At 39.1% G+C, this 16,953-nt stretch overlaps 1 protein-coding gene across 1 annotated transcript; it reads right to left on the reverse strand.

The window, feature by feature from the left end:
- Positions 1–10,484: 10,484 nt before the first annotated feature.
- On the reverse strand, positions 10,485–12,037 carry LOC103932188 (epidermis-specific secreted glycoprotein EP1-like). Its single transcript, XM_009341740.3, has one exon. It carries the CDS (start codon positions 11,988–11,990, stop codon positions 10,692–10,694), a length of 1,299 nt encoding a protein of 432 aa, XP_009340015.1. The 5' UTR covers positions 11,991–12,037; the 3' UTR covers positions 10,485–10,691.
- Positions 12,038–16,953: the final 4,916 nt, after the last annotated feature.

The following is a 16,953-nucleotide window of genomic DNA, read 5'->3' on the forward strand; positions in this document are numbered from 1 at the left end:
TGAAAATACCTCAAAGGTAGTCGAGCACGCCATAGCCGTACATGCCCCACCGAATAGAGATTTTTGGTGTTTTCAAATCGATGGATCATCCAACCATCAAGGATCGGGAACAGGTCTAGTTCTCACTACCCCAGATGGTTCGATGCTCGAGTGAGCCATCACTCTGAGCTTCAAAGCATTAAACAATGAAGCAGAGTATGAAACCCTACTAGTAGGTCTTCGATTGGCAAAAGACCTAGTTGATCACCAACCAAACCTCAGGGGGGTACGCAGGAAAACATCCAAGGATGGCTCGATACCTCGAAAAGGTATGAGAGCAGCTAGCGACGTTCTAAACATACACACTCACTCAGGTTCCACATGCAAAAAATGCCCACGCAGACGTATTGGCAAGCCTAGGTTTTGCGCTAGACCATCAGTTCAGGTGCTCTATCCTAGTCGAGTACTTGGAAAATCCAAGCATAGATGAGGAACCAACAGTTGAGGTGGCACAGATTAGCATAGCCTCGAGTTGGCAAAATCCCATCATCGACTACATAGTTAATGAAATACTCCCCGCAGATAGATTGGAGTCTAGGAAGCTCCAAATGAAAGCATCATGCTACTACATATGGAATGACATGCTCGTTCGAAGATTCTTTTCAAGGCCACATCTTCGTTGCTTATCGTTTCCCAATGACCTGAAGATTTTTAGCTCCATCCATGAATGCGTTTGTGAAAACCACTTTGAAGGCCGCTCTTTGGCGTAAAAAGCTCTAAACGCTGGCTATTATTAGCCAACCATGCATCAAGACGCCAAAGAGTATGCACAAAGGTGTGACAACTACCAGCGTTTCAAGCCCCTGCCTGCACTACCTGCCAATGAACTCCACCTGTAGACGAGCCTATGGCCATTCATGCAGTGAGCGATCGACTTGGTAAAACTAATGCCACTTACTACTGAGGGCAGAGGCATGATGATCGTAGCAATTGACTACTTCACAAGATAGGTCAAAGCCAAACCCATGACCACAACTACCCAGATGAACATAGAGCGTTTCATATGGAAGAACATTATCTGCCGCTTCGGCATCTTACACTTCCTCGTCACCGACAATGGTCCACAGTTAATAGGCAAAAACTTGACGAAGTTTTTCAAAAAGTACAGCATCAAGCAGCACATGTCCACGCCCCATATATCCACAGGGCAACGGACAGGCTGAGGCATCTAACAAAACCATCCTCAATTGCCTCAAGAAGACCATCTCAGACAAGAAGGGCAAGTGGCCAGACGATATTTTCGATGTTTTATGGGCATATCGCACCACCAAAAGGTGAGCAACCGGTGAAACTCCATTCTCCTTGGCGTATGATTATGAGGCAATTATTCCTCCCAACGTCGTAGTGCCAAACATCAACACTGTACTACCAAACCTCGAGCAGAACGAAAAGGAGATGACCACTAACTTAGACCTGGCAGAGGAAAACCGCGAGAAGGTCATCACCCGCATTGCGGCCTATCAGCAATATCTCTTTTCCAATTACAACAAAAGGGCAAAAATCTAGCAATTCTAGCCAAGAGACTTAGTCCTATCATTGCCTGACAGGAAGGCTCTAAAAAGATGGCTCCCATCTGGGAAAGTCCGTACAAAATTAGTTGAGTGGGCAGAAGGGGCAACTATACCCTTACCACTATGAACGACAAAGAAATCGACAAGTAGTGCAATGCCTACAACCTGAAAAGGTATTACATGTGACTTCCTGCCATTATTTGGACCCTGTTCAAGACAAAAAAGTTCAGAGACATAAGCAGTTCGACTAACAGAGACCTTGCATGCCAAGGATTATCTGTTGTTATGACATTATTGCCTATGAGCAAAGTCAATAAGAGCCTTTATTTTTCAATGAAGATCGAATGAACTATTCGCAAGCCTGGGCCAAGTGCATAAACAAATTGACCATCTTCTGTGACAAGCAGAAAACATCCACTGCCCTGTAGACATGGTGTAGGACACCCTCTGTTCGGCGAACATGGTGCAAAATGCCTGCTGCCCGGTGGACATGCGTGAAAACGCTCGCTGCCCTGCAGACATGGCGTAAGATGCCCCCTGCCCTGCAGACATGGCATGACCACCCCTGTGACAAGCAGAAGACGCCATCTGCACGTTCAAACATGGCGTATTCGAAATATCCAGACGTGGATGGTTAGTACGACTGCTCAGTTTCCCTTGATGTCAGCGACTACCTGAGTCGGACGACTCCCAAAATTGGCCAAAATAGTTATTCCACGAGAATAGACTTAGCCAACTGAAGGATTTAATTCCGCGGAACCTGAGTCTCTAACCGGAAGAGACAAGATCCTTGCCCATAAAAGATGTCACGTGAACAAAATGGTTGATCCAAGACATGCAAATCTTCATGAAGTTGCTTGATTTTAAAGTGTTGCAACACTAGTTAAGCGACCTACGGAATCAAAGTTGCGACTTGTAAGGATATGGTCTTTAAGGAGTGACTTTGCCTACACCTCACGCCAAAAAACACCTCCGAGAGCCATGGATGACACATGAAATGGTCGCGCAGGACATCTGTTTCTGTAAGTAAGACGCCCGGTTGACGACTGTACGGCTACAAGCCCAAGGTAGCCCCTAAGTCGAGACCTACACCTGCTATGATAACGCGGATTTGCCTGTTTACTTGTAAGCAGCATTTCCGGCTAACAGTCTATGGTTTAAGTTTTGCGAGGACAAAGTCGAGTGTCACAACTATAGTAGCTACACGGACCTCTTCTGCTTCTAAAGAGAAGCACGAGTCCGGCTGATGGCTCTATAAGTAAAAAATCTCGCAACATACCCCGGGAGGGCCAAGGCTCAAGAAACTACAAAGTTAAGTGTCACGACTATAAAAGCTGCGTGGACCTCCTTTGATTCCTATGAGAGGCACGAGTCTGATCGATAGCTCTATAAGTCAAAAATCTCGCAACATGCCCTGGGAGGGCCAAGGCTCAAGAAGCCACAAAGTCGAGTGTCACAACTTATAGTAGCTACGCGGACCTCTTCTGCTTCAAAAAAGAAGTACAAGCACAGGTTCGGCCGATGGCTTTATAAGTAAAAAATCTTGCAACATGCCCTGGGAGGGCCAAGGCTCAAGAAGCCACAAAGTCGAGTGTCATGACTATAACAACTATGTGGACTTCCTCTGCTTTCTACGAAAGGCATGAGTCCGGCCGACGACTTTATAAGTTAAAAATCTCGTAACACGCCCTGGGAGGGCCAAAGCTCATGAAGCCACAAAGTCGAGTGTCATGACTATAGTAGCTATGCGGACTTCCTCTACTTCCTACGAGATGCACGAGTCCGGCCGACGATTCTATTTAAAAATCTTGCAACATGCCTTGGGAAAGTTAGAAGCTCAAGAAACCACCAAAGTTGAGTGTCACTACTATATCAGCTACGCGGACCTCCTCTGCTTCCTACGAGAGGCACGAGTCCAGCCAATGGCTTTGTAAGTCAAGCATTTCGCAACATACCTTGGGAGGGCTAGAAGCTCAAGAAGCCACTAAAGTTGAGTGTCATGACTATAACAGTTATGCGGACCTTCTCTACTTTCTATGAGAAGCAAAAGTCCGATTGACGACTCTATAACTCAAAAATCTAGCAATATACCCCGGGAGGGCTAAAGCTCACGAACCTACCTAAAGCCAAGATTCACAGCTATAGTAACTACGCGAACTCGCCTACCTCATATGAAGACAATGGGTTCGGCCGCCGGTTCTATAAGGAAATCCTGCATTTCTTCATTTTGTAGGTAAAGCTCTAGAAGCCCTAAAGCCAAAACTGATGCCTAAATTGACCACACGAGTCAACTGCTCCATCAGAGTAGCCCACTCGACTGCCCGTCCTACGATAAAGTTTTGCAAGACGCCTCAAGCAAGCAAGGCTCTCGAAGCCCCGAAGCTGAAACTAAAACCTAAGTGATGATATGGGATGAACTACTTCATTGAAGTAAGTTCACCCAACCGCCGTCTTACTATAAAGTTTTGCAAAAGATATGGCAAAATAGAAGGATGAAACAAAAACAAGGAAAGTTGTTTATTAAATTTCTAACAAATTGATAAACCAGCTTGAAGGCAACAAAGTCCAAGCAAAACAAAACAAAAAGGAAAATAAGAAAACTCCTAAGTCTAAGCAAAAAGACTACTCCTTGGAAGCCAATGCAACCACTGGTTCATCGATTGCCACGTATTCGGCAGTCGTGCTATTCCTAGCAGTTAAAGCTTCCATCAGCTCATCCTCAGCCATCCTTACCTGCTCCACCAAAGGCAGCCTCAAACGAGAAATCAAGCAGATTAATTGGAGACATGGAGTAAGTCTCGAAGTTTTTCTCGAAAAACTCATAATCTGACGGCCTACCCTGAAGATGGTCTACATAGCTAAGCTTGTAGAAATCAGCCTAACAAGAAGCAAGGGCCACTTCATGACCAACTTTCTCATTCTTTAGCTACGCATTCTCCTCAACAAGCATAGTATGATAAATCTCATCTAGCTCATTTTTCAGGTTCACGCTAGCAGACAACGCACCTTACATATCCACTTCCTTGGACTCAAGCTTACTGGCAATCTCCTTGAGATGAGACACTTCAGCATGCATAAAGATAAGCTCCTCGTCTTTAGCAAAACAAAAAAATCGTAGCTCCGAATTGGCACGTTTAAGGTCCTCGACCACCGGAGAAACACAACTGATTTCATTCTATGTAGCTTCCAACATCTCTTGAGTTGCACTAAGCTTAGCATTTAAATGGGTGGTCTCGTCACGAGTGATCTCCAATTGCAAAGGAGTGGGGGCAAAAACATCAGACCCTTTCAAAATGGCGAGTTCAGATTCGAGCTTCTCAATCTTTTCAGCAGCCGAACGAAGCTAAGCCACCAACGCCACTTCAACCTCCTTATCACACTTGACAGTATCTTGATCAACGCGTATAGACTTTGCTGCCAGGATCAAATTCTTATGCATTGCAGCAATTAGGGAGGACCTCCTCGAGTAGGCAGGACGCTTCGCAAAAGAGTTTGAACAGATGATAACTTTCCCAACACTATCAACATCCTTGGCGCATGCATCAACGTCTTTAAGCAAGTCAGCTTTCAGCAGTGTACAAACTTCAGGAAACTCTCCAGCCTCAGACTCAGTAGATCTTTCACAACTGCCCGTGAGAGCAGATTTCCCCTTTTCAGTAGATAGGTCAGTCATGGCAGAAGGAGTAGCAGGCCCAAACGTCACCTTAGCATCATAATCCACTTTCCTATTCTTTATAACGGCGAGCCTCTCAGAAGCATAGCCAGGCTTAGCTCCCGACGGACGCTTCGATACAAAACCAGACATTGGAGGCACCACCGAACTCTTTCGCTGGACAAGTCTCTCAATAATGGATGCGATCACATTCGGAGCAGTAGGTTTCACAGGCTCGGGGTTAACGGTCATCTTCACCCCTTTGGGGGAAGTTAGATTAATGACAAGCTTTTCGACAGCAGATAAGCTCCTACGAGCAGCAAAAGAAGTCATTGGCTTTTTCTCAACTGAAGGTTCACAAGCAGGTGAGGAAGACCTCTTCTTTGCACCACTATCGACAGCAAGCTCTACAACAGCGATTGGGCGAGCTAATGCCTCGTCCTTTATCCGCTTTATCTTTGCCCTCAGGGGTAGGCCATATTTCTTTGCTGAAGAGGGCTGAGCAACTAGCGCCACTCACGGTACTCAACTAGAATGCCCAAGGCAACATGTATTTTCTTCATATCCGCCGAAGTCCTTGGAGTTGAGTCAAACTTCGAATCTACAAAAAGTAAGAAAGACGATCAATAAATTGAAATGATGGAGCAGCTCAACGAAAATTCAAGCAGGACATGCATGAAGTAGTAAAGGTTATCGGGACACGCAACTCATGAGAAGAGTCAGACTCCCATTCTCCACTCATCGCTAAGGTATCTCTCGCCCATTCATGGTCACCTTTGCTAAACATATCGAACAGCCTATGGCGAGATCTCAGCTGCCCCATGCCTTCCTTGTGGTCAATTTCAAAGAAGTACAAAAACTCATTTATGGTCAAGCCAAGCTTAAAGAACCTGCTTATGTTTGAGAATCCCACCATCACACGAACTGCATTTAGGGAGCACTAAGCAGGCGCGTATTTCATGAAGAAAATCACCTTCTGGAAAAGACGCGGTAGACGGAATCGCATGCTTGTACACCTCAAGAAAATCCTGAAACAGCTCGTTGGAATTAATCTTGACATGCGCAGCCTTGAAATAACCTACCTTGCCAGAAGAACCACCTTGACGATACAAAGGTGGAGGATATTAGTCACTTTAGCGGTCGGATGAAGACATTTTAGATTTTTTGCAAAAAACACAAAGAAAAAATATATATTTAGAAGGCAATTCGGAAAAAAAAAAAAAAAAAAAAAGATGTATGCATATATATGCCCAAGAAAAGCAGCATAAATGCGGTTTAACAGGAAGAGAGGCCCGTGACTCCTTCGTCTCCTCTCATTCACACGCAAGGAGCCCAAGAAGAAAACCTAGGCCTCACAACCCAGGTCCCGCGCACAGGAGGGCTGGCCCACGCCGGTCCTTCTCATTCTCTTCCCACTACCTAGGCACCAGCACAGTATCCATGGAGACCCAGCCCAAGTCGGTCTCCCCAGGCCAGCCAACACCCTTGTCGCACCACCTGCAACCCGTGGCCTCCCTGCCATGCCATTCATGCATCCTTGGCACCTACCAAGCCAATTTTTCAAGCCCCAAGGCTCCCAAAAATTCAAAAAGAAGAAAAAATTCAAAATTTTCTTACCTTGGTAAGCACAGAAAACGACTATTCGCAAAGGCAAGAAAAGAAGAACGCTAGGGGAGGGGGGAAAAATATCCTCTGGCTTCTCTTTCTTGTTGGAATAATGATTGATCTCCAAATTTATTTAATCCCCTGCTTAAGGCAGAATTAAATAGGTATTGGGGGCAATTATTTTCTTTTTCCTAGATGAGGTCTATCTCTAAATCAAGGAAGAATATCAAGTTCAAATTGGGTAACAACTCTACAAACCCAAGCAGCTTGGGATTTCTACACCTACTGGCATTTCCATGTGAGCAGCACAGTAGGTGTGAGGGCATTTGTGGAGCCTAAAATAATCCCAAAAATTCTAGAGGCGACACGTGGACTTTTATTCAAGAAAGACAAGATTGCCCTCAATAAATGGGTAGACTTCCTAGATGCACCCACGCACAGCTCACATCCCTGAAAGATTCAGCAGCTGAACACAATTGCCCACAGCTCACTTGCCCTTGGCAAGGAATTAAAGATAAGGATTAATTATCCAAATCTTATCTTTAATACATTCGTAATTGAAGATTGACTCCAATCAAGTAAGTAATGCTAATTTAATTCAATTAAGGATTATTTCCCTATTATCTCAATATATTATCTCCTATTAAATATCTTGGGAATATTTAAAGAATATTTCTCCATTAAAACCTATATGGCCGGCACTAGCCCTATAAATACCCACATTCTACCAAATTAAAAAGGCTTTTGCAACCCTAAAAAACCTTAAACACTTTACTCTCTCAGAGAAACTAACTTAGGCATCGGAGATCCGTTGACCTAACCCACCCCCAACTCGTGGGCGCGTGAGGCTTAGGTCTTTGATCAAAGGTGTTGATTGTTTTGCAAGTACATTTTCGTCAAGACTGAAAACAGTAAAAATTTACATCCACAAATATATTTTATAGAAAAAAATCCTCCGTATTTGATTTCCGATTTACGAAAGTTTAAGTTCCTCTCTCTCAACCAACTTACTCTATTCCCTCCTTTTCAATTTTGGTGTACATTATCTACTCTCTACCCAAACAACCACATAGCCAAAATAGTATAGTGGTCATATAAGGGAAAGAATAAAGTACTAATTAAAATACTAATTTAGGAATTTCGAATTTGTAATTCTATGGTCATCTTCTGGCTTTTCAATGTATTGGCAGCTGAGTCAATGTATCTATTCGAATTTGATTCTCAATAATATAAGCATTTTCTTTTGAAAAAAAAAAACTATAATTGCATCATTACTTACTGGTGACCTAATTAAATTCCAATATAGTAATTAGACGTGACTCGTTTCATCTAATTACGGGTTAATATTCGTTATAAGAACTTACGGTTGTAGTAACTAATTTTTTTTTTTTTTTTTGGGGTCAAAATTGTAGTAACTAATTTATTCACAGAAATTAGCTCATCATGTGTCATATTTGGTTGATAACTAGACATTGGAATAATAGTCGGTGACTTTAATATTTTTATATTGTTTCTTTAATACTTTTCATGATTGTGTCTTAGTTGCTTCTGATGAGCAATTGGCTAATCTTTATCCCCTGTATAGTTGCACGATTTATCACATCATTAAACTAAAAAAAAAAAAAAGACTTGGGGTTTATCAAGAAAAAGAAAGATCTAAGACGATATCGATGCGAATGCGATGTCCATTTCCCCCTTATGAGTCCTTTTGCTTAAATGTTCCATTACTTTCTCAAAGGGTCCAGTATATCAACATCAACAAAAAAATTGAAACCATCATGCAACTGAGTCACATGTTGTACGGGCTAAATTATGGAATCAGACGTCTCTCCTAATCCGACTTAACTTTTTTTTTTCGAGAATGTGAATGCAAAATATTTCCACATCAATTTTTCTTTGTTGGTATCAAAATTCGGATAGAGTATGTCGGGTTCAACACATATATGTTTGGAGTGTTGTTTTCGATCTCAATACCACGAGATGACTCAACAAAAAGAGAAAATATGCGTGCCATTGTTGAAGGATGCCAACATACAGTGATTGGTGTTCGAGTGTGTGTAAGATTGCATGTAAAATTGACTTCTTAACCAGAAGATTGTGAACTAAGTGGGAGGATAGTTCAGTTAAGTTTATTTTTGTGCCTTGAGTGAATGAGGACTTAGAATTCAGTATGAATTTGCATGTATTTGCCTAAAAGTACATGAAAGAGAAATAGAAACTAAAATGAGAAATTGAACATAATCATTTCATGATGAAGTCAAAAGTAAATCTAGGATGGTAAGTCTAGCTACATGACATGAAAAGTAAATGAGCTGAAAATGGTAAAAATACAAAATAATAAAATAATAAAAAAACAGTAAAACTCTAGCACGATTCAGGCCATGAAGGGTGAGATAATGCGAGGGAAGTCTATTGACATCACTGGTACAAGTACCAGACTAGACTAAGCATGAAGCATGTGCCTCATACAGGAAATCAGGGATTGTTGGAACCCATCAACCAAATCACACCACGAGGTGGCAAAGTTGTAAGAGTTTTAGATTTTAGGGATCGTAGGAAGTGTTTTTTTTTGAAGAAAGACTTTTAGATTGTAGCTGAATAGCAATTTGTGTTGTGCTAAAAGCAATGGGATCGATTGAAAGTCATTTGAGGTTTGTATAATTGTACAGACTGAATTTGACAAACCTCAATGCTACCGTTGAGCTAGAGCATGGGTAGATCAGTCATTTTACTCAATTGCAATTCTTAGGTGGTGGCATTCATTTGTGTGTTGTGGCGGTTCGTATGATTGTCATTCATCAGCTTGTCCTCGACATTTAGCAAGATATTCCCGAATCCCATCGTTCGTGAGGCAGACGTGTTTTGGGGGGAAAACCTTTTCCGATCCCTCGGACGAGTTGGAGTGAAATGAGTTAGTCATCTGATAGGATAGGATTCTGCAATGGGCATAGAAGTTGGTGGACCTAAATCGTGTGACTTTGTGTAACTAAAAATATATTGGGAAAAGAAGAAGCAGAGGGAGGGGAAGCTAGGGTAGCTACGACACAAAGAAAATTTAGAAATCTAAACTCACGATACCATTTAGAAATATAGAAGTCGTTGATTTCATTGATAGCACAAGGGACGACATGTTTGGCTCCAGCCCTTGAATCTATTAAAACTCTTGTCCATGATATTTTGTTTGTAAGTTCTATCTTTGAATCTATTAGTTTTAGGCATGTTTGGCAGAGGTTAACGTGTTTTCGATGCTTTAGCCAATTATGCTCACTTTATCTTTTCCGATGTAATTGGGTTGGTACCTTCCAATCCTGGCTAAACAGAAGTTGTGTGATGTTATATGATGCTTTATGTTTGATAACCCTCTCGTGACTCTGGTCTTTAACCTATTTTATATCCATTAAAAACATAAATTGAAAGTCAATCTTCAGGGCTTAAATATTTCCTAAAGTTTATTTTTTATTTTTCTTCTTTGGTCCTTTCGTGGTTGGAATGAAGATCAGTATGACCAAAACTGAAAAGACTATTACCCATTTTATAAGACCTGAAAGCAAATTAATCACTAGAAGAAAGGACATATTTTAAGCAAAGCCAATTACTCCTCAAGGCTAATGCCTCTCAAATATATATGCCAACTTAATTTAGCATATAGAATGCTCGATCGCTAAGCACAGCAGAGGTTAAACACCGGAAACATTGATAATTATATTATATACTTATAACCAAATCGTGAACATAAAGATATATTCGTTGTTCCCTGTTATGTATATATTGTTCTCCATGCACCTGGAGAATCATAACAATTATTTATGGATGCAATAACATTTTTAAGTTCAAATCACAATAAATAAATTCAAGTGATAATGCACCCCATATTAAACTAGTGATTACTGATTAGGTGTCTTAATGTATGCCACGTGAGTAGAATTGGCAACCTTGGTCAAGGTTTTTAAATCATAAGCAATCCAACACCTTGACGTATCTTTGTTGTAAAAGTAGCCCAAACACTTGCAATCCGAAGTACACTTCTTACCACAATCGGTCTCCTTTATAGCAGTTCCCGGGGTGTACTTGCTCATGAAGTGATCAACCCCTTCAACTTTGTAGTAGTGGAAGCTATTTGCTGCACAAGAAGTTAGCTTTTCAGGCTCACAAGCCTTGCTCCAGCCGAATAGTCCCTTAGAGGATGGGCAAGCAACACATTGGCTGTCCTCACAGAGACCGAAGTTTCCACACCGCTCTGGCAATTGGCACTCGGTTTCCCATATCGAATTATCTCTGTCGAAAAGAGTGAAGGTCACCTCCCATGCACGCCAATCCACCTTGTCATAGTAAGTGTACAGCTTGACATTTCCATCAATTCCAAGCCTAAGGAATGTCAGTGTACTATTGTATTTGGGTCTAGCTAGAATGGCATTTCCACCAGAGGAAGAGTTGGCCACTTGATATTCCAAGCTTATGTCATAAGCATAACCCTCATCTGTGTCCGGTGCAACATTCAATGTGACATGATCAAGTGAGCCTTTCTCAATGGTAAACAACTGAGAATAGAGTATTGATTTGGGAGAGTTGTTGCTCTTATAGTACAAAAAGATTCCCTTAGGCTCCATCACCAAGCTGTACGGCCCATCTTTGTTTTCTGTCTCGGAGACCCGACTCACCAGCTTGTTTATTGTTCCTGGCCTTAGAGATTGTCCCACCAACAACGTGTCGGTAGGGTGGTCAAAGCTTTGCCAAACAAAGTTGCCCTTGGAGTCATAAAGTACCATGTTGCCTGTTGGAAGCAACTTGAAGCCTACCACACCTTTGTTGGCAGTCTTGGTTTGCCAAGCCACTCGACCATCGGCATCCGCCAGTACAAGGTTGCCATCTTCTCCAAATGCGAGGGTGGCATTTTCGCCAACTGGGTTTCCTCGATTGGCCTCCCAAACCCAACGGAAGAGTGACTCCGAACGAGTCAAACCCATTCGAAGAGCAAGAGTAAAGGCATTTGGGGTGGTGTTGTAGAAGGCAAGTTGGAAGGGGGAGCTAAACACACTGAGCATACGATAGTTTCCATCGTATTCTACAATGTAAGGCCCAAATTCACCTTCATTGACAAACTTGAAGGTTTGATTTGCGGGAACTTGAGCTTGAGCAACGAAAGCAAAGAGTGAGAAAAGAAAGAGGGAAAGCAAAGGTGACATAGTTAAATTATGTAGTAGAAATCTTGTTCAAGTTTGATCTAAAGAACTTAGTAGTCCCTCTATTTATAATTTGGATTGGGATCATTTCTCAGATCTGGTCTTTGATAAATATTACTAACATATAGCCGTCATTCATCATTGCGTGCACCGACTGCTTAGACGCCAATGCTGATCAGTCCTACGCTGCACAGCTGCACTTTGTATAAAGCGGTAAGGATCGTGTTGGATTTATAAGATAATGGTATATTATGATAAGGATAACGTTGTGATACTAAATTTTAAAATTAAATTAATAAATTAAATTATATGTCATTAACAGAAAATAAGCATGTTAATTATTCTAACATATATGGTTTACTAAATTTCGTTTAATTAACACTTAAGTAATAATTCAATTATCAACCTCATATAATTTACAAAATAAATTTAATTTAAAAATTCGTTGTCTTTAGCATTATTTTTATGATAATGTATTCTCAAATATGCGAATTTATATAACTTTGTATATTATATAATTTACACATCTAGAAGCAAACATTTTATATTACATTGTACCTGTTTGATTCTCTTTATTTATTTGTTTGGGAGTTGATAGTTACTATTTTGTACTTCTAAGAACGGTCTAGTTGCGCATATTATAACGATTTTCCTCATCTTATCCGATAAGGCCAAGACCATCTGTCCAAATCACAAAGGTTATGTCGGAAGGTTAATTGTTTATTTATTTATTTATTTATTTTTTTTTGAGAGAAATACGATAATTTATTGCAAGCAAATTCAGAATACAAACAAACTGAGGATAGTGTGCATACTGGGCCTCGATAAAACTTTGTCGGGAATTTCACTCCGGCTGAAGGGAAAAGAGTGTTCCGCACAACATAAAGGACCTATCCTCAAATGTCAATCCATAAACAAATTCCGAATTATCTTCGAACAAAATATGCAACTCGGGGGACTTCAACCCACTAAATTGATTGGTTACAAAGCTTTCGACCATTTCGTGCAGTGAGCGCCAACCGTGGGGCAAAGCTTTCGACCCTTTCTTCCATAGTGCTTTCCAAATGCTACAACTCAATCTAAACCACCAGCAGAAAATGTCTCCAACAAATTGGATTAGTTGGAACAACATCCACATAATATCAGTAGGAGACCTATGCTCGCAGAACTATGAACACAGAATCAAGGTAACTCGGCGCCATATGTAATCTATCACTAATTCAAAAATAAGAATGGATATCTCCACTTTAATGTCTTATTTTTTTCACTCATCTTTTAATAAAAATGTTATTAACAAATTTACCTTGACAAAATGACGTATAATTAAGCACCTGGAAGCTGTGAACGATCCAACTTCCAATGAACTATTGCTCTCTGGCTCCTTTTCTTTCTCAATTAAATTGTTATCCTCCTTTTCTATTTCCTCCATCCAATTTGTTTTTCCTTTTTTAAATTTTACTATTCTTGTTGGTCACCCAATTTGTTAATTTTGGATGTTTAGTCATTGGGTTGAAAGCTTTAAGAATACATTTATATACATATTAAGAACAAACACAACAATGAATATGAACTACGTACTGCAGTAAATGCATGCAGCATTGTTAACCCTAGTTTAAGCGTAATGCATTCTGTCGTGGTTTAACTAGGTAGCGTCTCCGTGTATTTTCGATTGTGGTTGATGGAGACTGGATGGTTTAAATTTTTTTAATTTTTTTATTAACACTAGTATATGACTAGGGGTGGAAAAAATTCCCGAAAATCCCGAACCGAACCGAAAAAATCCCGATCCCAAACCAAAAATTTCCCAAACCGAAATTCCCGAAATTTTCGGGATGCTATCCCGAACCAATCCCAAAATTTCGGTATGGGATTCGGGATTGGCTTCTCGATATTTCGGGAATCCCATACCAAACCGAAAATATATAATATTAATTATTATATATATTATACATATATATATTATTCTTTTATAATTGATGCTAGTAGTTTCTAATTCATGCTCAGCAACCTAGAATGCCCTACACCTTGCATATTTTTCATGTTCTGTTTGATATTCATGTGGATTTTATTATTGCTGCTGCCATGGCTGATGATTTCAGAAGGCTTGATTCTTTTGTCTCTCAACAGATTGCAAAAAGAGTTTAATTAATTTGAATTTTGACTATGATAAAGAGTCAAGCATGCCAGTGTTCAATTAAATGGTAGTGTGAATGAAATGAAATTCCTAGTTCATAAATGTGTTCTTGAATTATATATTTGAAGAACAATTCATAATTTCATATTTCAATTTGGGATTCCCGATTTGTCCCAAAATCCCGAAAATATTTCGGGATTCCAGAAATTTGGGATTCCCGAAAATTTGGTTTGGGATTGGTCTTCAAATTCCCGTCCCGAAAAATTTCGGTTTGGGATTCGGGATACTAGTTTCGGTATGGTATCCCATACCGAACCACCCCTATATATGACCATACACAAAATGTGTGTGAAATATTTTATTTTCGTTTTCAAAATTGAAGGATAGAGGAAGAGAGAGAGAGAATGTGGGAGTAGGAAGAAAGATATAATTTTTTTTTTACATTTTAAAAATTAGAGATGTTAAAATCACTTGTAGGTGATGCTTAAACAAAAGCTAAATTTCGTTTTGTAAAGTTACGTTAATGCTCTTAACTTTTTTGTTGTGGTAAAAGACTAAATAGTCTTTTCACCATCATTTGGTTAACAAAAAAGATTCTATTAATATGTTTAAATAAGGGCAAATTTGGGATTTTAGAATATATATATATATATATATATATATATAATTAGGTGTAGATAAGATAAAGGCCTAATTGGATTATTAGTCACAGTGGTGATAGGGTGGTTGGAAGATAGTCCATGTGGTAAAAAAAAAAAAAAAAAGGTTTTAAGTTCCTGTGATGAAGTCTATAAGGATTTATGCCCAAAATTGAATATTTCCTCAATTCTCTGCTAATTATTAGCACTTGAGCCAAACATATTAAGTTAAAACGAAACTCTTCATTAATTGTTAGTAAGTGTGGCTTGCATGTAAGGCTAACTTTATTTTTTTAGTCTCATATGTGAGCCTTATGTACTAACAATTAATGAAGAGTTGACGAAATCTACAATTTTGGGTGTAAATCTAACAGATTTTACCACAAAGGCTTAAAATATATATATATATATATATATTTTTTTTTTTTTACCACAAGCTGTCTTCCAACTATCTTATTACCACAAAGACTATTAATCCAATTAAGCTTAAAATATACGATTCATATGTAAAAAATCATTTCATATAATTAGAGGGCTTGTAACTCTCCTCAAGTAGCTAGCGAAGAATATTCTTCATCTAGGTCGTGTCTTCGGTTTTCTTTTATTCAATATCGGTTGGAATGAAAAAGAAAAAGAAACTCATAGTTTTGGACTGCTAAACCTAAACAAAGAATATTTGTTCGCAGTTGATTCTTGTAGTTGATAAATTGCATTATTCTTAGTTTGCAAAGTTGTTAATGTGGGATGGATACTATGTCATACATCAAATCAGCAATACTTCAAACGACAAATGGCCCATACATCAAACGGGCATCAAATCAGCAATGTGGGATGGATACTATGTCATACATCAAACCACCATGGACATAATGCCCGTTAGTAAACTAGATCTGATAAAAACTCTCAGTTTTTACCATGGGCAATGCCCATTGTCAAATGCGATATAATCACAAATTGTGCGCGTGATATATTAGAATCTAACACTACATGTTATGGCCGTTGTGAGTTACATATTAACCACATACCATGCCCGTTATAAGAAAAATTTCAAAAATAATAAATTATAATAAATATAAAATATTTTTTATAAACAAAATTGCACATTTACTTCATAAAATTCATAGATTCAAATGTTACACTAAAGTTAGTGACATAACCAATTAGTAGTACTAGTAAGAAACTAGTACATGCCCACATACAAAGTGTGTGTGAAATATTTTAGTTTTGTTATTAAAATTAAAGGAGAGAGAGGAAGAGAGTGGGAGTGGGGAGAGAGGGAGAGAAGTTTATTTGTTTAATTTTTATTTTTTTTAAATTAGACATGATACAATTACCTGTAGGTGAGGTTTAGAAAAAAAAACTACAAAATTTTGTTTTGTGAAATTACGTTACTGTCCTTAACTTTTTTGTTGTGATAGAAAAAAAAATTGTATTTTTACCCTCTTTTGGTTGACAAAGTGGGTTTCATTAATATGTAGTTTAGATACCAAGCCAGTAAATTATACTACATTTTTGTACCAAGCATGTATATACTTTGTTTCATACTTTAAAACAAAACTTAAGTCCTAGTTCCAAACTTGGTGCTCCAATTATATTTGCCTTCTATGCATTCGTCTCTTCAAGAAGACACACATCTCCAGCAAGCCAATACACACTTTAAATTTACAGGTGCTTGTAATGTAAATGCAATAGTTGATATTTGAGTTATGACCCTTCATATATTAGAATCACCAACCACCTATGAGATAAAGAAGGAAAATCATAAAGCTTAGAATCAAACTCATGTCTCAAGGATACTATCAACAGAAAAATTCAAAACCACCGAGTCAATTACTCAAAATACAATCAATCGTAATCTAAGTAATAAAATTCCAAGTATCGAATATCCCAATAAAATATTTATATATTAATTAACAAGTTAATCCTATCATCTCTACAAAAAAAATAAAATAAAATAAAAAATCGAAGCAAACAAAATTGCTACCAAATCTCTCCAAGAGTAGCACCGCTCTAGTTTGGTTTCTGCTCTTAAATGCCTGCAAGAGAAAAGACTTTTATCAACCAAACATTGTGCAGAGCACTTGAAAAGAAAAAATTGTAAACCCTAAATTTTGAAGAATAAATGCTGTTGATGCATAAAATCGGCGAGGACTTTGGTACAACAAAAAATGTCAAGTTTATGACCTTCGCTAGA

Source organism: the organism of the source record quoted next, unplaced genomic scaffold (genome assembly GCF_019419815.1).
Source record: "Pyrus x bretschneideri cultivar Hongxiangsu unplaced genomic scaffold, Pyrus_bretschneideri_v1 Contig25, whole genome shotgun sequence".
Taxonomy (NCBI): Eukaryota; Viridiplantae; Streptophyta; class Magnoliopsida; order Rosales; family Rosaceae; genus Pyrus; species Pyrus x bretschneideri.